The sequence below is a fragment of the Salvia miltiorrhiza genome, chromosome 4 (genome assembly GCF_028751815.1).
Source record: "Salvia miltiorrhiza cultivar Shanhuang (shh) chromosome 4, IMPLAD_Smil_shh, whole genome shotgun sequence".
In the NCBI taxonomy this organism is placed as follows: domain Eukaryota; kingdom Viridiplantae; phylum Streptophyta; class Magnoliopsida; order Lamiales; family Lamiaceae; genus Salvia; species Salvia miltiorrhiza.
In genome coordinates this window covers 34588668-34609279 of record NC_080390.1, presented here as the reverse complement: position 1 = coordinate 34609279, position 20612 = coordinate 34588668, and the positions used below count along the sequence as shown (strand labels likewise).

The 20612-nt window shown below is 35.1% G+C and overlaps 2 protein-coding genes across 2 annotated transcripts; one reads left to right on the top strand and one right to left on the bottom strand.

Moving 5' to 3' along the window:
* Positions 1 to 788: 788 nt before the first annotated feature.
* Positions 789 to 3056, bottom strand: LOC131021311 (60S ribosomal protein L7-2-like). The gene is made up of 7 exons (XM_057950443.1): positions 2874 to 3056; positions 2133 to 2317; positions 1953 to 2050; positions 1813 to 1870; positions 1400 to 1479; positions 1207 to 1309; positions 789 to 1125 (listed from the first exon to the last, which is right to left on the bottom strand). The coding sequence occupies exons 2-7, from the start codon at positions 2313 to 2315 to the stop codon at positions 910 to 912; spliced, it is 738 nt and encodes a 245-aa protein (XP_057806426.1). The 5' UTR covers positions 2316 to 2317; positions 2874 to 3056; the 3' UTR covers positions 789 to 909.
* Positions 3057 to 16372: 13316 nt separating this feature from the next.
* LOC131021313 (tryptophan N-monooxygenase CYP79A68-like) lies at positions 16373 to 18625 on the top strand. Its single transcript, XM_057950445.1, has 2 exons — positions 16373 to 17316; positions 17942 to 18625. Exons 1-2 carry the CDS (start codon positions 16390 to 16392, stop codon positions 18566 to 18568), a joined length of 1554 nt encoding a protein of 517 aa, XP_057806428.1. The 5' UTR covers positions 16373 to 16389; the 3' UTR covers positions 18569 to 18625.
* Positions 18626 to 20612: the final 1987 nt, after the last annotated feature.

Here is a 20612-nt window from a genome sequence, read left to right as displayed (position 1 = left end):
GATAATTACTGAACTTTCATCAAATTCTAATTTTGCATACAAAATTTTAAAAATAGTATCGTAATTATCAAACTATTGATTTAATCGAATTTTATTACCAATCAAAATTCCGACCAAATTTATGTGATCTTGCAAAAATTTGAATAGTGATTGGGATATGTTGTCACATACATCATTTTATTCTCTCGCCGATTATGCCACGTCAATTATTCAACTAGTCATGTCAATATTAAATTTGACGAAAATCTCGATTGATAGCAAAATCAAAATAAATTAATAATTCGTTAATTATCAAGCTACATTTTAAAATTTGTATACAAAATTAAAATATGATAAAAATTCAATAATTACCACCCCCACCTTTTAAAGTTTATATGTAAAATCAAAATTTAACGAAAACTCAGCATTTTTCAAGCAATTAACCCAACTTTATTCACTAGCCAAGATCAAAACCAAAATGAGGGTGGTATGTATGTATAAACAATCTTTAAAAGATAGAAAGAGTAGCATGCAAACAGTGGTATTGGAAGCAAAATAGTGAACATAAATATAAGTATCGGACTAAAAGTACCTATGCCTTGTAATTTGTAAAGATGGTAAGAAAAAAAATGAAGCCAAGAAGCTTTCTCCTCTCTAAAGATGGTATAAAACCATAAGAGAAATTAAAAAACCACTGAAAAGGAGACTCGAATCAAAAATATTTTCCACCCGATTTCATATAGATGAGATACAGTAGAGATCAGAGAAGTCGAGACTAATTATTATGCAAGTATATCATCCATAACTCATAAAAGAAATAAAAACTTGTTTTTATTTGGAGGTTCATGTCTAAAACAAACTGCAAAAATCCAGTTAAAGAACTGGTCACGGTCAAAAATCATTTAAGCAAAATCTGAACACCAAATAAGCCTAGTTCATCCTCCTAATGAGCTCATTAATGAAATTTTCACGATTACCAGCATCACCGCCTTCAACATAGTGATTCCTCTTCTTCTTCAATCCACCCAATGGTGCTTTCAGTTGGAATGGCCATAAAAAGTTGTTGGCCTCCTTAAAATGGGGTCCCACAGTCAAAATCTCATGGATAAGATCTTCCATGCAGATTATCCCATACTTGCCCAATACCTGCAACAGCATCAGAGTTTATAAATTATAAATAACATGAAACAAAGCCAGCATCTAACAGATGAGAAGCTCCTGTACTACCTGATTAATGATGGAATTGTCAGTCAAAGCAATTCTCTGCTTGTTAACTTTTCCAAAACCCCGCTTGTAGATCAACTCTTTCACGCTTTTAAGGTTGGGGTACCTGAAAAGATTGCATAGCATGCCAAAAGATTATAAGACTGTTATCACCCAGTCCCAACAAGAAAACCTTGGCTTTTGAGGAATAGCTTACCCATAGGTGACATATGGCTCGACTCTGTGAAGCATGTTCATTGTAGCTTTGTTAACTTTCAAAAAGACCCCATTAAAGATCTACAAAAGAATAAATGGGACGAAAATAATAAGAATAATAAGATAAAAGAGTTAAAGCAAGCAGAGGATCACATACAAAATATTTGAAAATAAGATAGATTAGTTTTGGGACAGGCGTGAAGATTAGTTTTCGAGAGCCTAACAAAAAATGATGAATCGTTTACTCACAACTGCAAAGACATCCAACATTGCTAAAGAACGGATACTGTGAATTGAAATATCATATACGACACAGTGTATACCATGCAGTTTACATAGCTGTTAAGAATAGAAGAAAACAACCAAAGAAGCAAATTCATCCAGCCATTGGCAAAAAATAAATAGGTCAAGTACCTGACGCAATCTCAAAAGCTGAAGAATTTTCTTAGTTGTCGGGTGCATGGCATTAATACTGAAAGATCATATAGCACAACATGAGCCTGATAATATACATGAATTGAACTTCATAGACTCCATTGAGTAAAGTCCATTACCCCCGAATTCTAACAATGAACAAAAGTTTTGCTTCAGGGTCCACATAAAATCCACCCTTCAATCTCGCTTCACGTTTCAGCATAATTAACTCCTTCTCCTGGACCAAAAATAGAAACATAGCCTATCAAAGAAAAGGGCATTTGTTTTCACATTTGTAGCAGAAATAGTTCAACAAGCACCTGGTCCTCGTACTCCTGTGAGTACTGCCTCGCTCTTTGGCAAATCAACATTCGAGTTTCAGCTTTCTTCTTCTTGGCTTCTTCTTGCTCTTTCGTGCTTGCTAGGGACCATTCCTCAGCCCTCTTCAGCTTCTTCAATACAGACTCGGGGACTATGACCCCACTTTTAACATCCTCGCCCATCTCTTTACATGAACAATAGAATAGTATAATTCAAAAACTCCATTATCCATGCCTAAACCAAAATTTCAAAAAAACACAACATTCCAAACACTGCAATCAACAAACCTCAAAATTCCAGAATACATAAAATCTTAATACTTCATATTTTACAAAGTCTCAGAAAATACTAACTCATCCCATGTACTACATTGCCCCGCCCTCCAATGTTACAAAATGTATACAAAAACGCTTAATACGCTATCGAATCATTCCAATGATTCCACTACCAATCAATCATGGTTATAAAACGAACTTATGCTAGCGTAATTCAATAGGGTAGAAGAGCTCATCGCACTTGCATCAAAACAAAGAAAATAAAACTTTCGCCATAAACGACCATTAAATAAACCAGTTATGTTTCTCAGTGAAATGCAATCTACCTGACTATTTTCTGGCTATTAAAAAACTAAAACCTGTACATTCCCTATTCAATCCAATCTCCTCGCTCGATTGAAAGTTAAAACATAACAAGCACAAATTCGTACAAGCTAGATGAACAGCAGAAATTAGTAAATTTACCAGATGAGTTCACGAAAAGCTAGGATTTTCTGCAAACGGACAGCAAGAGTGATGTGCAAAACCGAAACCCTAGGTCATCTCCATTTATAAGTAGGCTTTGCTCTTAGTGGGCTTTGCCTAAACGGATTGCATGAATTTCTAAAATCAATAAACTCAGTTAATGGGCCTTAAGGCCGAAGATCTAAGGGGGATTCACGGTTCCTATTTACTCTATATAGCCCTTTAAATTTTAATCCAATTCTCAATTTTCTTACTATAACCCCTTATCTAAAATAATAATAAAATTATTATGATTGTATATCCTTATAGTCCCATTTAAAATTTATAATAAATTAATAAGTTCATAAAAATTAAAATTTGTAATAAATTAATAAGTTCATAAAAATTAATTTGAAAAAAATACTCCCTCCGTCCCGCGAGTCTTGACACGTTTGGGTTCGGCACGGAAATTAAGGAGTTGTAGATTAGTGTTTTAAGTGTAATTAATAAAGTATAAAATTGATAAAGTAGAAGAGAGAAGGTAATAAAAGTGATAAAGTAGGAGAGAAAATATAATAAAGGTGATAAAGTAGGAGGGGGAATGTAATAATTATTACCCAAAAAGGAAACGTGTCAAGACTCGTGGGACGGCCCAAAAATGAAAACGTGTCAAGATTCGTGGGACGGAGGGAGTATTACATACAATCTAATCTATAACCCCTATCCTGAATCTAATATTAAAAATACTTATAAATACCCTAATAATTTTATCAATATAGCGTCAACGTATCCTTCCAAAAAAGAAACGACGCATGAAGAAGAAATGTATAGACGCAGGAACAAGAACATCAACACAAGGAAGAACAAAAACGAAAAAAATAATATGTTGAAAGTATGATAATAATATTTTAAGTTCGGTATTTTTCGATACAGGGGGGTGTATTAGTTCAAGATTTATATAGATTTCTCCAGACTTTTAAAGTTTGGGTGTATTAGTTCAAGACTTTTAAAAATCTTTTAAAATCTGGGTGTATTAGTTCAAGACTTTTAAAAGTCTTTTAAAGTCTGGTGTATTCGTTCAATACTTTTAAAAGTCTATGAAAATCTGGGTGTATTCGTTAATCTATGGACTTTAAAGTTGGAATGACTTTTATTGATTTCGTTCAAAAAATAGGCATCAACAAATCCGAGGACAGACCACGAGAATTCACAAATCTTGCAAAATCACCGCGTTCGCTGGGTTCCAGCGGCCGCTGGACCCAGCGCTCGTGTCCAACGAAGCCAGCACTCGCTGGGGCGCCGCGGCCGCTCGGACAAGCCAGCGGTCGCTGGTTATCAAGTTTATAAATGATGAATTTGTTTTGTTGGTGTACAGAGAACTCCCCGGAGAAGGTCCTGAAGTGGGCAGTCTGCATTGATATTGAGACGATGCTGACTTTTCAACTTACCATTAATAAGTTGAATTCTAAAACATCAACTCCCACTCTCTCACAACTTTACTTATTTCTAGAGAGAGAGAGAAGATTTCATTCTTCTACTTGTGATCATGACACCCCAACCTATTCTCTCTCTCTTGCTGGTAAAATGAGGCCTATTCACATTTATTGTTTTCAAGCATCCAGTGGTCGCTGGGCCTCAAGCGCTCGCGTGAACCCAGCGCTCGCGGGGTCTCTACGCCCGCTGGCTTTGTGGATTTCAAATCCGATAAAATAACGAAAAATTCTTGTTAATTCACTGAAAATCTGACCAAGAATTCATTTAAAATCATGAAGAATTCGTAAGAATTCTATAGACTTTTAAAATTTACGGACTTTTAAAATCTACATAAGTCTTGAACTGATTAGGGGTGCCAAGGGCTAACCAGAACCGGCGGTTCGGCCCTGAACCGGTCCGGCGGTCAACGGTCCGAGCCGGAACCGTTGACCGTCGGGCCGGTTCAGGGCCGAACCGCCGGTAGCGCCGGGCCGGTTAAGGTTCAAGAGCAGCAGGCCCGCGGCCCGCCGGTTCGGCCCTGAACCGCCGGGCCCGGTCAAAATTTTATTTTTTTAAAAATTTTATATTCAAATCATACATATTTTAATGTAGGATAATTTTAACTAAATGTAGTTTCACTATTTATAGTGTATTTGTAACACCCCAATTTTCACAAACTTTTCAAACTAAAATCTTTGAAAACTAATAGATAAAAATAAAATTTCTTGAATTATAAAAGTTTAAACCAATTTAAAATCAACTTGTCAAAACTAAAGTAGTAACATAAATAAAATGATAAACTAAAAGGTAACATGTTTCAACTTAAATTTCTATGGAAATACTAAATCTCTAGTCATTCTCGACTTCCATGGCCACCTCGACTCCAGAACTGCAAAACTGAGAAGATAAGGGGTGAGCATATTGAAAATATACTCAGTGATGAACATAACAAAATATTCATATATGTCACATATATAATTAAATCACATTATCATACTTGCAAACATACGCCAAGAGACCGGAGCCCCTTGACAAACATAATCATAGTTTGAGTCGATGGCTTAAGTCCCATGACCAAACACATACATAGATCAATGGCTTAGGTCTCAGGATCAACTTATCAACATAGATCAATGGCTTAGGTCCCATGATCGCACATAACATAGATCAATGGCTTAGGTCCCATGATCACACATAACAACATAGTCATAAGATGCACGTAAACAAGTAATCAAACGCGATAATAAAAACATATATAACCATATGAATAAGCGTAAAATTCCTCACCTTAAAGTCGAAGGTAATTAACTAAAATCCGGAATGAAGGTCTTAATAGCGCCGCACCAGAAGAATTCGTCAAAATTGCAGCTGAACAGACCAGTCAGCTTCAAGCCTTCGTTTGAAGCCTCAAACGTCCTCAAATCGTATTTTGCCCAGAAATACAACTTCTTCGCCTTCGAGAGAGATTTCCGTGGCCACCTGTTTTGCTTGAATCGGAGTTCTGTGGAGGAAGTTATGGCTGTTCTCCCGAAACTGCCAGAACTTGATTTCCTGCGAAAATCTGACTCCAACTCAGATCTTCTGAACTGTATCCCGCTCAACTTTCACCGTTGGATGGAAAACGTTCTATGAAAGTCCCAAGGGAGAAACTGCCTACACGTTTCTGGCCCTCTCTGCTCTCTAAAACCCTAATTAATTAGTGTGTCCGTCTCTTTTAGGGTTTGAAAATAGATCTCATATTTATACTAGTTTCTAAAGAGCTTTTGATAAATATAAAAAATTATTTTCTATGTATATCTCCTACTAAGATAAAGAACAAAGATGATAAAAGGAGTTCTAATTCTAATAGGAATCATTAATAATAATAATAATAATAATAATAATAATAATAATAATAATAATAATAATAATAATAATAATAATAATAATAATAATAATAATAATAATAATAATAATAATAATAATAATAATAATAAGCTATACAAGAAAATACCATTAATTAAACTTATAAAATAAATCTAAGTTATCGGGGTGTTACAGTATTACATATGGTAGAGAATCCTACATTTTTCAATGTGGGATAATGTAGCTTCACTATTTATAGTGTACTACACATGGTAGAGAATCCTACATTTTTCAATGTGGGATAATTTCAACTTAATGTAGCTTCACTATTTATAATGTACTACACATTGTAAAGAATCCTACATTTTTTAATGTGGGATCACTCAACCTAACTTATAAATATGTAACTTATAACTCATAAGGTCTATGAATCAATTAGTTATTTAGTTAGTATTAGTTAGTTTACTTATTCAATTTTGAAGATTATGTAATTTGTATCATTGTAATTTTTTTTTTGGTACATAGAATAAATTCAATAAAGATATCTATTTTTATGAATTAATTTGAATTTTTTATTATCAATGTGTTAATTATTTTTCCTTTATTTTATTTCAATTCAATTGTCATTTAAAAAAAAGATGATATAAAAATATTATTATATTATTAAGATTTTTAAGTTGAGTAAATTTGAAAATTATTTTACTTGGTAACTTGAGTAATTTCAAGCTTTAAAAAACACAACATATATTTAAAAATTATATATTTATATGACAATAGTATAAAAGTTATTAAGGAGTAATTTAAGACTTTAAGTTGAGTAATTTTAACATTTTAAGTTTTTAACATCATAATTTATAAAACTATATAGTACAAGTTGAGTAATTTTAATATTTTTTCAATATTTGTAAAGTAAAAACTATTACATGAATATAAGTTATAAGTTACAAGTTATATTTTTGAGGGGATTTTGAAAATAACCACTTTTATATAGTAAAAATAAATTTTACCCAGTAATATAAAATTTTTAAAAAATACCCACATTTACCATTTTACCCTTACATATAAAATTTTACAAATACCCACTATTCAGTGGTTGTGAATTCAACTCGAATTCACAACTAAATTCAAGTATTGGTTGTGAATAACAAGTGTTGGTTGTGAATTCGCGTGAATTCACAACCAACACTATTTCGAGTTGTGAATTCACAACCGATGAAACTTTCAAATTGTGAATTCACAACCAATGAAACTTGAATTCACAACCAACACTATTTCAATTGTGAATTCACAACCAACGCTGATAATTCAGTTGTGAATTCATAAACCTGGTTGTGAATTCAAGAACATTTGTACAAAATTGCGCGGTTTTCATCAATTTCTTCGTTGCTTATATGTTTTTTCGATTACGTTCAATTGAATTAGGGAGAAATTTATCCAATCTACAGAAATTCATTCCAATCATTCTCATCGGCATCAAAATTCATCCCTTAATTCAAAATTCATTCTAGAACAAAGCTTCATCAAAATTCAAACATGAGGAGATTTGCAGTGATGGAGAGGAGCAGAGATTTACGAAGAGAGAGAAAAAGAGAGAGAGAGAGAGATGCGATGCAATTTCCAGAGAGGGAAGAGTGGGAATAGGGCAGCGGTACCCCAGCGAAACCAGCGGCGGAGGCATTGGACCTTCGCGGTCCAAGGTGGCGGTGGCAGAACAGATCGAGAGAGAGAGAGAAGATCTGCGATGAGAGAGAGAGCAGCGGCGGCTGCATCGGACCTTCGTTGGTACAAGGCGGCGTCCCCGCGGGTGAAGAGACGCGACATGGCTGCGCGCTCCTCCGTTCACGGCGCTCCAATTTGGAAGGATTGGAGGCGAGAGAGAGGGAGAAAAGAGGGGAGAGAGGGAGGCTCTGTATCAAAAAAAGAGAAGAGAGAGAGAGAGAGAGAAAAGAGGAGAGAGAGAGAGAGAGAGGAGAGAGAGGGGCTCTGTTACCGAAAAAGAAAAAAGAGAAGAGAGAGAGAGAGAGAAAAGAGGAGAAAGAGAAGAAAAAATAGAAGAGAAGAGAGAGAGAGAAAAGAGGAGAGAGGTGCTGTGACCGAAAAAAAATGAGAGAAAGTGAGGATTTTTTTGGAAAATTACAAGTATTTAAGGAGGGGTATTTTAGTCTTTTCGTGCAAAAAGTGGGTAAAATTTTATGTTTTTATCTTAGTGGGTAAAATTTTATGTTTTTATCTTAGTGGGTAAAATTTATTTTTGCTATATGAAAGTGGATATTTTTATATATTGACACTATTTATAAGTTGTAAGTTATATATTACATGAATATAAGTTCTATATTTATAAGTTAGGTTGAGTGATCCCACATTGAAAAATGTAGTATTCTTTACAATATGTAGTACACTATAGATAGTGAAACTACATTAAGTTGAAATTATCCCACATTGAAAAATGTAGGATTCTCTACCATGTGTAGTACACTATAAATAGTGAAGCTACATAGTACACTATAAATAGTGAAGCTACATTATCTCACGTTGAAAAATGTAGGATTCTCTACCATGTGTAGTACACTATAAATAGTGAAGCTACATTTAGTTGAAATTAACACAAATCATTTAATTTCATTAAAAAAAAATTAAAATAAAAGTGAAAAACCGTGAAAAACCGGGAACCGCCGGTTTTCGGCCCTGAACCGCCGGTTTTCGGCCCGGCCCGAAACCGCTGGTTCAGGGTCCGAAAACCGGCCCTTTACATTTCATTCGGGCCGGTTCCGGTTCGCCGGATTCTCGACCCTGAACCGCCGGTTTGGGCCCGGAACCGGCGGTTCCTGAACCGGCGGCAACACTAGAACTGATACACCCCCCACAGTATGACCGATATATCTACCAAATTTTCGATATATTTTTCCAATCCTAATTGCGATATAGAGTTTGTCTAGTACGAAATCACCATCCACTAGACATATCTAGAGATGAAGTACGTCCCATTTTGTGGTAAAAATTATAAGTTCAATTTTCATCCCCACTATTGCGACATAGAGTTTGTCTTGTACGAAATCACCATCCTAGACATATCTACATATAATTTAAGTAGTAGGAATATGTGAAGAGAACATGTTTTACAGTGATAGCATTTAAAGAAAAATACATAAAATCTTCTGACGAATTTGGTCATTAAATATATTATTCTAATTAAAATATAGTATAATTTTAATTTTGTTTGGTCGTATATGAATCCAATTCTTGATTGTATCATTTTTTTTAGGTTTATTATCAAAAAAATTATTAACACTACAATAAGAGGGTATTTGGCTAATCTTATTTTAAAGAGCTTGTAAGTTTTTGGAGCTTATAAGTTGTCCAAGTGTTTAGATAATTGACCTTTTAAACTAGAGAAAGAATTTTTTGTTAGAGACAGAAATTTTTGCTAGAAAAAGAAAATTAAAAAAATGACATTAGAATGACATATTATGAAAATAAATAATCATAGTTTAGTTATTATTGTAAAATGAGTGTTGCTTATAAGATAAAGAAAAAATAAATTGGGGTAGATGAACTTATTTTTTTGGGAGCTTATAACCTCTTATAGCTTAATTTTACAACTTATAAACTCTTTAGGAACTTATTTTGTCAAACACTTTGAAGGAGCTTATAAACTTCTAAACAATTGTTTTAATTAAAGAGCTTATAAGCTCAGCCAAACACTCTCTAAATATGTTCCAATAATGACATATATAATTTAGGGGTAATTGCCTGTAAATTCCTAACATTTACACCGAATTGGTTTTTGCACCTTTTTTTATTTTTCTACTTTTAAATACCTAACATTTCGTTTTTGTCTCAAATTTATCCGGCCACCGGTTTTTTCTTACACCGGCGCCGGAAATGCCACTGTGGCAACCGGAATCGCTGATTTGGCAGCCGAAAATTGACACATAGCCTATTCATTGACACATGGCAAAAAATTAAAAAAAAAGAGTAAAATCCCCCCCCTCATCTTCTTCCTCTCCCCCCTGCCACCACCACCAGCGTCGCCCCCTGCCGCCACCACCACCCTCTCCATCCCAGAGCCGACCAAGGCAGTCGTGCTGGAGGCCGTCGCGGAGGCGCTGCGCCTCGGCCTCGTGGAGTCGTGCGACGCCGCCATTTTTCCCCACACAATTCCATGAAATTTCAGAAAACTAGGGTTTGGGGTGGGGAAGAGAATGGGGAAGACGATGGGTGGATCTGGGCGCTCAATTGATGGAGGGGGCGGCGTCGCCGCCTCGTAGTATTCAATTGATGGGTGAAAAGAGATCTGGGCGCTCAATTGATGGGTGGATCTGGGAGCTGTGAATCGTCGGTGGTGTGTGGCTGGGGGCGGTGGTGGCGGCAGAGGGTTGCAGCGCCGGGTGGGGGAAGGGGAAGACGATGGGTGGGGTGGGGAAGATGATGACATAGATGGATCTGGGGACGGTGGTGGCGGCAGAGGGTGGCAGCGCCGGGTGGGGGAAGGGGAAGACGATGGGTGGGGTGGGGAAGATGATGACATAGATGGATCTGGGAGTTGTGTTTCGCAGAGGTGAGGGAATCGCCGGTGGAGGGTGCGGCTGAGACTGAGCTCGCCGGTGGCGCGCGAATCGCCGGTGGTGTGTGGCTGGGGGCAGTGGTGGCGGCAGAGGGTGGCAGCGCCGGGTGGGGGAAGGGGAAGGCGATGGGTGGGGTGGGGAAGATGATGACATGGATTTTTTTATTTTATTTTTATTTTTTTAATTCCACATGTCATGAATAGGCTATGTGTCAATTTCCGGCGGCCAAATCAGCGATTCCGGCTGCCACAGTGGCATTTCCGGCGCCGGCGTAAGAAAAAATCGATGACCGGACAAATTTGAGACAAAAACGAAAGGTTAGGTATTTAAAAGTAGAAAAATAAAAAAAAGGTGCAAAAACCAATTCGGTGTAAACGTTAGGAATTTACAGGCAATTACCCCTATAATTTATTATAAATAGTACTCCCACTTATAAATATAACTAATAAAAATTGTGACATGTTGTAGTTGGGTAGCTATTATGTGTATCACAAAAGTAATTAAAGACATGTTGTGACATGTAACAGTGTAGTTATTTTTTGTGACGTGTGAAAGTGTAGCTATTTTATGATAATAATTTATACTTATTTGAGAAAAAAAATTATCTATCTATTATACTAAAGGAAAGTTGTGATTCACAATTTTTCCCGCCCAAACTACTACTATAATTTTCATTTTTTTCTTTCAAAAAAGCTGTCAAAATTAATAGTCCTTTCCAATTTTCCATAATTGAGTCTTTTCATATTCTCCAACTTATTTAATTTGATGATTCCATCTCTCTTTATTTAACTCTCTCTCCTAAATTTCGCAGCTGCCTGTCTTCTCTCTCACATATCCTCTTTCCTTTCATATTCCATCATTTTCAACCTCCATTTTCCCTCTGCAAGAAAATCTGCGGGTAAGGCTCCATCCTTCACCTCCTTCCTTCTTCTAGATCTGGTTCTGGCCTTCTCTCTCCCTCTCTCTCTCTTCTAGATTCGACTCCAACTTTCTCTTCTCTATCTTTTTTTTCCTTCATCGACGTGCCTGTCCTACCGCTAGATTCTGGTGGTGGCGCGATTCCAGAAATGCGGTAATCTGCGGATGATGAACGGATGAGCACGACCGAAGTTGAGTGAAAATCATGTTAATAGGTTTTTGTTGTGGTTTTTGAATCTCTATTGCCCAATTAGGGATTGTGAATTGGAAGAATTACAATTAGAAATTTACAAGAGCAATTGAGTTTTCTTTTTCTTTTTATTTACAAGAGCAATCGAGTAACCGAAGTTGAGTGAAAATCATGTGAATAAGTTTTTGTTGTGGTTTTTGAATCTCTATTGCCCAATTAGGGATTTTGAAAAGGAAGAATTACAGTTAGAAATTTACAAGCGCAATAGAGTTTTTATTTTTGTTCTCCCCCCCCCCCCCTTTTTTCTCTTTGTTGTATATATTGTAATTCCACATTATTTTTCACCTTCCTTTCCAAGCAAATCATATACTTCTTCATATAGATAGTGAGTTTCCTATCGCACACTTTCTTAGAATATAAAGCAATGTTTTTGCTTCCCCAAAAAATACAACTAGCTTTTCACATTAAATACATTAAAAAACTATTGTACATGAAATGCATTTTTTCTTTTCAAATTACACTGTCCACATCTGTATCTGTGAGGCCTTGGCTTTATGTTTTGGACTTTTGGACCTTTTTACAGCATGTTTGTATATACTATTGAAATGTGTGAATTATGGCTGAAGATAGAGCTTGCCAGTGCTGTTCTTGAAAAGCAAGTAGGATTTTTGTTTTGGACTTTTGGACCTTTTTACAGCATGTTTGTATATACTATTGAAATGTGTGAATTATGGCTGAAGATAGAGCTTGCCAGTGCTGTTCTTGAAAAGCAAGTAGGATTTTTGTGAAGAATCAGGGGATAAGCAGTAGAGATTTATTTATTTATTTTTACTTTTTGCAAAGACAGATGGAGTTTTCGAGAATCAGTTAAAACTTCGTGGAATTCACATACAAACGCAATTCCCACACTTTATTTTACGGTGATGAAGGCAGCGGAGAATTGTATTGTTAGAACTATATGCTATCCAATGCAGTGCACTGTGCACATAAAAATATTTTAATTTTTTATATTTATATAAAATTAATATATTAATTCAATTATCATACTTATAAATATAATAAAAAATTATTTTAATTGAATATGGTTGAATTAAATATTGAAAAAAATAAAAAAGAATTCACAATTATAAAATTTGATATTATGAAAAAAAAATATGTTAAAAAAATAAAAAGAAAAAAGAATAAAAAAAATAATTTTAAATTGATTTTAAATTACAAGTTATTTTTTTAATATAGTATATAAGTGGTGGGGTATAGTTCAAAAATAGGTAGGAAGTCATCACACTATAATTTCTTATTTTTATTGGAGAAATTGGTGATCTTTTCGGTTCAAATGTCATCTAACAATAAACAAAAACAACCCATTAACACCAACAAAGCAAAGAGAGGGAGAAGGAGAAGCCATTATTGGTGATTTTTCAAACCTTTTATTTGAGCCAGTTGAATCGCCGATGTTCCTGATTTTATCTTCGGTGAATGAGAAGTTATCTCCTCTCATCCATCAGGTCGGTGGTGAAGACGTTGAATTTAATAAGTTCACCGGAGTGATCTTTCTGTAAATCGGAAGGTGGAGTAGCTGCAGACTGAGTCGGAAGGAGAGATGAGGCGGCAGAGAAGATGGAGAAGAAAGGGTGGAGATATTCTTTCGTAAAAACTAAAAAATTTTGGATAGATGAAAAGATATGGCCATCAATTTTTGAGAGAAATATGAAAAGACTATTTTGTCCAAATCTGTTTAGGCGGGAAAATTTTGACAGACTATTTTCCTTTAGTATAATAGATAGAATTTTCTTGTGTTAAAAAGACACTGTACATTAGTTTTTTGTTTCATCTTTTTAATTGTGGGAATAGTTCTCAAGGGTAAAATTGTTGAATCAATATTTCAAAAATATTGACATTGACCATTGCAATTTGGTAATAATGCATTCATCAAAGCGTATAAGCATTTGATTATTTCTAATTTTATCAATTTATAATTACTTCTCATAAAAGTTAAATTATAAAAGATAAGTCGCACATTTGTATACATTCAAATAATAAATATTAAATTATTTAAAAATTAAATTATTTCTATCACAATATGTTGTTCCGCGCATAGCGCGGGGGCACAACTAGTTAATTGCTAAAAGTAATATAACAATATTTGTGTGTATATATAATAATCTTTGTGTGTGTATGTGTGAGAGAGAGAGAGAGACACACACGTGTAACAAAAATATTTTATGATAGTTTTGTATGTATATATCATAAAATTTGTTACATGAATAAATGTCACAAAATTTGTTACATGCATTTTTAAATGTAACAAATTTACTTACATTTGTGTTTGTAAACTAAAGTATATAAATGCATATGTTGGTGTAGCTAAACTTTATTACAGTTAAAAATGTAACAAATTTTATGATACAACTCTTAATGTTACTAAAATTATGTCACTGTTAAACAATCTATATAATATATAAAAGTGGAGTTTTCTCCCTCCATTTTTTCTTTCATTTTTTCTCTCTCTTCTCCCATCAATTTTTTCACTATTTTTTAATTTATGAAGAAATATTCAATATGCATGTTAAGTTTAACTTCGTAACAAGATCTTTAATATGGTATAAAAATCATCAAAATTGAATTCAAAACGAATATGCTATTAAAATTTTAAAATATGTTATTTTCTTTCTCTTTGTTAAAATTTTACAACTTTTTTATTTATATTAGTGAATGAAAATATTTATTTATTTATTATTATGTGGAATACTATATAATAATAATATGTATATTAATTTTCATTATCAAATAATTTAAAATTACTTAGTATATATAATTATCATTACACTATATACATAGTTGAAAATTTACTTTTTAAAATTCGAGATTTTATTGAGTAATTGATATTTTATTTTTAAATCATATTTTGCATTTATTTATATTTTGATTATATATTTAATATTTGTATTTATTTATTTAAAATATCATTTAATTTCAATTTCGTCGTGCACCGCACGAACGAACAAACATACTAGTTTTAGAGGCAGTTTCTCGTACAACCGGTTGCACCGTGCAACTAGTTTCTAAATGACAATACTTCAACATACAAACGACACTTGAAGATCTTCAAATGTCATTTGTATGTTGAAGTACTGTCATTCGAAAATGTTCAAGTATCATTTCACGAATAAAGTAGTGGCATTCTGGAAATCAATTACACGGTGCAACCGGTTGCACTGGAGTATTTGTGGAGTATTTGTGCTAGTTTTATATTAATCGCCTGTATTGCACGTGCATTTTTCTGTATATAAACTGTCAAATTCAATTCACTGTCATATTCCCCGTCACACACCATGACTTATGTATATTCACTGGTTCAAATCACTTGTGTTTCACGCAGGGGCGGAGCCAGACTTTCGACTCAGGGGGGTCCAAATTTTTTTTTTCAAAAAAATAATAATTAAATAAAAAAAATTAAAAAATAATTAATATAATTGTAATGTTATTTAAATTATATAACAAGTTAAAAAAAATAAACATAATTATTTTTAAAAAAATCCAATATAACAATTAGCAAGCATATTAATAACCAAGCACAAGTTATATTGTAAAGTCAATATTACCCAAAATCATCATTTGCAAGCTCTACAGAAGCGGAGCAGAAAACTAGAAAAGTCTCAAATTATAGCATATGTTTTCTTTAGAAAAGACATACCTTACCATTTAGCAACATTACCTTTGTTCTGTCACAATATACATAATACATCATACCAGAAATATTGTCTGTAAATGCATTTGAATTATTATTATAGCAGATGAGATAACCACCACATTAGTCGTCTAGCATCACTAAACTAGTACCATAATTTATTGTTTTATTTTTTGGAAGGACACTGGAACAAATTTATGTGAACATGAACTTCCCCCACACCCCTTAAATAAAACTAGAGTAACAGTGGGTAAGGAGCAAGGAATAAGGAACATGAACTTCCCCCTACACCCCCTTAAATAAATTTATGTGAGCATCGAGCTATTATTGACCAAGAATAGGAAACACAACATTTACTTGCGGAGCAACAAAAGGCAAATGAACTGAGGGAGACGAACGGAGGCAGCTCAGCGGTAGACGAACGGTAGAGTCAAACTGGAATATGGCGATTGCGAGTGAGAACGAACGGAGAGCAGCGAAGATGTGCAGCGAAGTTAAGGATTGAAATTCGCAGAAGTTAGGGATTGGAATTCCAATTAGAAAAATTAGATAAAATTAATATTTTTTATTTTTTTAAATATATTTGTAAAATTACTAAAATACCCCTGGGATTTTTGGAAATTCCAGGGGGGTCCAGTGCCACTGCCCCCCCTTGGCTCCGCCCCTGGTTTCACGCACAGACTTATGTATTCACTGGTCACTTATGTTTCACGTACCATGACTTTTATGGTTATAAATATTAAATAAACATTTCATCATCTATTTTCGTATTACATTACAAATATATTCAATAAGTACCTATTTATAAATATCCCAAACCTTCTCTCAGTTCAATATCTCCAAGAACAAACCTTTCCCATGGAATTAGTTCTATTATTATTGGTAGCATTAGGGTTTGCCCTAACGATAATCTTCCACAAATCGACTCCAAGAATCAACAAAAGCCCAAAACACCCTCTCCCACCGGGCCCCACCGGCTACCCCATCGTTGGCTGCCTGCCGGAGATGGCGAGAAACAAGCCAACTTTCCGGTGGATGCTCAACTACATGCAAAGCTTCAACACCGAAATCGCCTGCTTTCGCCTCGGCGGGGTCCACGTCATCGCCATCACCTCCCCGGAGCTCGCCCGGGAGTTTTTCAACGAGCAAGATGCCGTCTTCGCGGCAAGGCCGGGTAACATGACGGGGAGGCTCACCAGCGGCGGCTACTTATCGGCGGTGCTCGCGCCCGGTGGCGATCAGTGGAAGAAAATGAGGAGAGTTATTGTGTCGGAGGTGCTCGCGGCGGCTGTCCATGACTTGCTTCACGGAAAGAGATGCGAAGAAGCCGATCACCTCGTTCGATACGTCTACAACCAATGCCGGGAAAGTGGGGCCGCTGTGAATGTGAGAGAGGCGGCGCGGCTTTACTGCGGTGGCGTGATTAGGAAGTTGGTGTTTGGGAAGAGGTTTTTCGGGCCGGGAACGGAGGACGGAGGGCCGGGATTTGAAGAGAGGGAACACATGGATGCAGTGTGGATTATACTATCGTATACTTATGGATTTGCTATTGCTGATTATGTTCCCTTTTTGGAGATGTTTGATTTTGATGGTCATAAAAAGATTCTTACAAATGCCATTAAGAATTTGAGAAAATACCAAGATCCGGAAATTGATCATAGGGTTGAGATGTGGCGAAATGGTGGTAGAAGCACTAATGATGATATTCTTGATGTTTTGATTAACCTCAAGGACTCCAACGATCATCCATTGTTGTCAATTGAAGAGATCAAAGCGCAAGTTATTGTAAGCTAATTATTTTTCTATATTTTACTTTATATTATGATCCAAAATAATAATGTTACTTTATTTTACTTTATATATATATATATATATATTCAAAATCGTTATTCGATCTTTAGCTAACACCAAAACTAAGCTATGTCATAATTCAGTAGGTAAGCACATTTATATATAAGAATGAATACATTTGACTCTAATATATTGAGGGAAGTAGATTTTTCATGATTGATTATATATACGATTCAACATTTTATCCTCATTATAAAACAAGTAAAGTAGTTTTAAGTTTTAGAAGTTGTGGAGGAGGCCTAGCCTAAGCGACGGTGCTGAGGCACGTAACGAAGTCTTTCAAGAGGTCATTTGGTTGAAGTCTAACTGGCATCATATTTGGTCATTTGGTCTAGTTTATACTAGTTTGATTATTTCATTTAGGCTGCGTTTACTTTGATGGATAAAATATCCATGGAAAATGATGGATAACAAAAATTTATGCCTTAAAATGTCTCCTTTTTTTTCCAACATTTGATACAAAAGAGATGTTTACCATTTTTCCTTTCTTATTTTCACTTCAAGGATGGATTTTATTATCCATCTCAGGAAAGACCCCCTAATGGTATATTGGTTGCAGGAAATGAGTATAGCGGTGATTGACAATCCATCAAATGTTGCTGAGTGGAGCATGAGAGAGATGATCCGTGAGCCTCGTATTCTTGATGTAGCTGTGAAAGAGTTAGATGAGGTTGTAGGTAAGAAGAGACTAGTCCAAGAATCGGATCTGCCTCAACTCAACTATATCAAGGCTTGTGTGAAGGAGGCTATAAGGTTGCACCCCGTCGCACCATTCAACCTTCCACACGTGTCGACTGAAGACACAGTCGTAAGCGGCTACTTCATACCAAAAGGAAGCCACATCCTGTTGAGCCGCCTCGGCCTAGGCCGGAACCCTAGGGTGTGGGACTACCCTCTTAGGTTTAAACCCGAGCGCCACATTGACGGATCCTCACATGTGGGGCTTACTGATTCTAAATTGAGAATGTGGTCGTTTGGTGTTGGCAAGCGTGGTTGCCCTGCAATCTTGCTTGGTTCTACTATAATGACTATGCTTTTAGCCAGACTTGTTCAAAGCTTTAGTTGGAAATCACCATCACATATGCCGAGTATTGAAGACTCCAATGAAGATCCTTTTCTGGCCGACCCATTGGTTGCTCGTGCCACACCTAGGTTGGAACCACAAGTTTATAAGCAACTAATGTAGAAAATCTTGAACATGTTCATGCATTCATCATCAAGATGTATCGCGTCTCGTTTATCTTGTTGGAGTTTTATAAGGTCTCAAATCATATGGCAGTCAATATGAATAAATGTGTTGTTATATATGATAGTTATTGTAAAGAGTTTGTGTGTGTTAGTGTGTTTTTATTTCTTTGTTAATAATAGTAACTCTCTTTTATATATAAAAAAGATGTTGTAGTGTTATTTGTGGGACATATATGGTGGTCATGTAAATATATTAGTATGATAAATGCTTTAAAAAATTAAAGAGTTTTTAAAAACATTATGTTTCTTGCTGATAATTATTTGAAAAATATAGTAAGATTATGCCAAGTGGTGACCATTATTAATTAACTAAATTACGTTAAAGTATAGAACGGTTCAAACCGTTACATATAGAATATTGTTGAATATACCAGTTATTGTAAATTTAGTAAAAAGAAATTTTTCAAAATTAAAATTGAAAACAATCATACTATGTATCAAGAAAGGTTAAATGGGTTAGCAATTTTATATATTGAACATGAGTTAAATGGGTTAGCAATCATACTATATATTGCACGGTTGCACATGAGTATTTGTGTTTTTCCTTTTCACCTAACTAGGGCCTCTGGGATGAGCTGGAGATAATTTGGTCAGCTATCAGCGGTATTGGCGCTGGAGATGTTATAAGGAGATACAAGATAAAGAGAAAGTTGAATTAGGAGGGTGTATAGGTTTGGGATTCTATTGAATTTTTTTGGACTTCAAAAAATCTATGGATTTTCGTGTATTTGGCTGACTTTTTTTTTTATTATTGATTTTCATGAATTTTCATCGACTTCATAGGAATTAGGAAGACAGCAACCCAGCGGCGACTAGAGCCCAATTACTGCTGGAACCGGAGCAACCCAGCGTCGGCCGGTGTCTAGCGACCGCTGGAACTGAAGCTGGAGCCCAGCAACCTTTACTCAGACGTAATTTTGATTCCCTTCCTATTCGTATCTGTTTCCCCTTTTTTGTTGTTAGCATTTTGGTGTGATGTGAAGGAATATTTCATATTCAGATTAACATGTGGTTATTATAGTTGTTGAAGTTTGTTCTGGGTGATGAAATTTAGTGAGGATGGGTATTTGATTTTGAGAACCTGATCTGTATTGGGATGAATATTGAGATCGTAAATTTTTTTGCTCTAGTAAAATGCTGATTTGAATTGATTTAGTAAATTTGATTGTTGATGACAGAAAACCTCATGTCAATGTGGGAACCATTGGGCATGTTGACCATGGAAATTGAGAAATCTCACCTTATTCCTTCAAAAACACAAAGATTTCTCTCTTTGTATTTTTGAGTAATGTGCACCAGCGCTCGTTGGAGAATCCATCAAAATCTCGTGTGATGAGGTGAGATTTCTCTCTTTGTATTTTTGAGTAAGGTGCACCAGCGCTCGTTGGAGAATCCATCAAAATCTCGTGTGATGAGGTGAGATTTCTCTCTTTGTATTTTTGAAGGAGAATCCATTAAAATCCATAAAGTTTTAAAATCCACGGACTTTTGGATACCTAAGAATTTTTTTAGACTTTTTAAAATCCATATTGAATACCTCTATATTTTTAAAGACTTTTAAAAGCCTGAATTGAATACCCCCAAGCTTTCAAAATCCAAAAAAAAGCCTAAAGACTCTATAACCAATGCACCCCCTTGGTTTTTTTTAGAGGTAGCTCAGGAAGTTGAAGATTATGGTGTTGTTTCTTCTTCAAAATGCCAATGATTTTGGATCCTCCTCAATTAATTGTGCCTTCAAATTAATTGATCATGTTCACCGATTCCATGATATTGATTTCTACTCACAAATCATCAAAGTTACAAATATGTTAGGTCAACGAGTTGACTCAAAGCCATTGAATTCAAGACGCCGGCGTGAAGGAGCAATAAACCTCACTTTTTCGACAAAATTTCATATTTAAACGAGTCCCATTGCACCAAACGTTTCCATTTGGTATCCAAAGCAAAGTGTAATCTTTAGGTAGAACGAAATTTAGACAGCT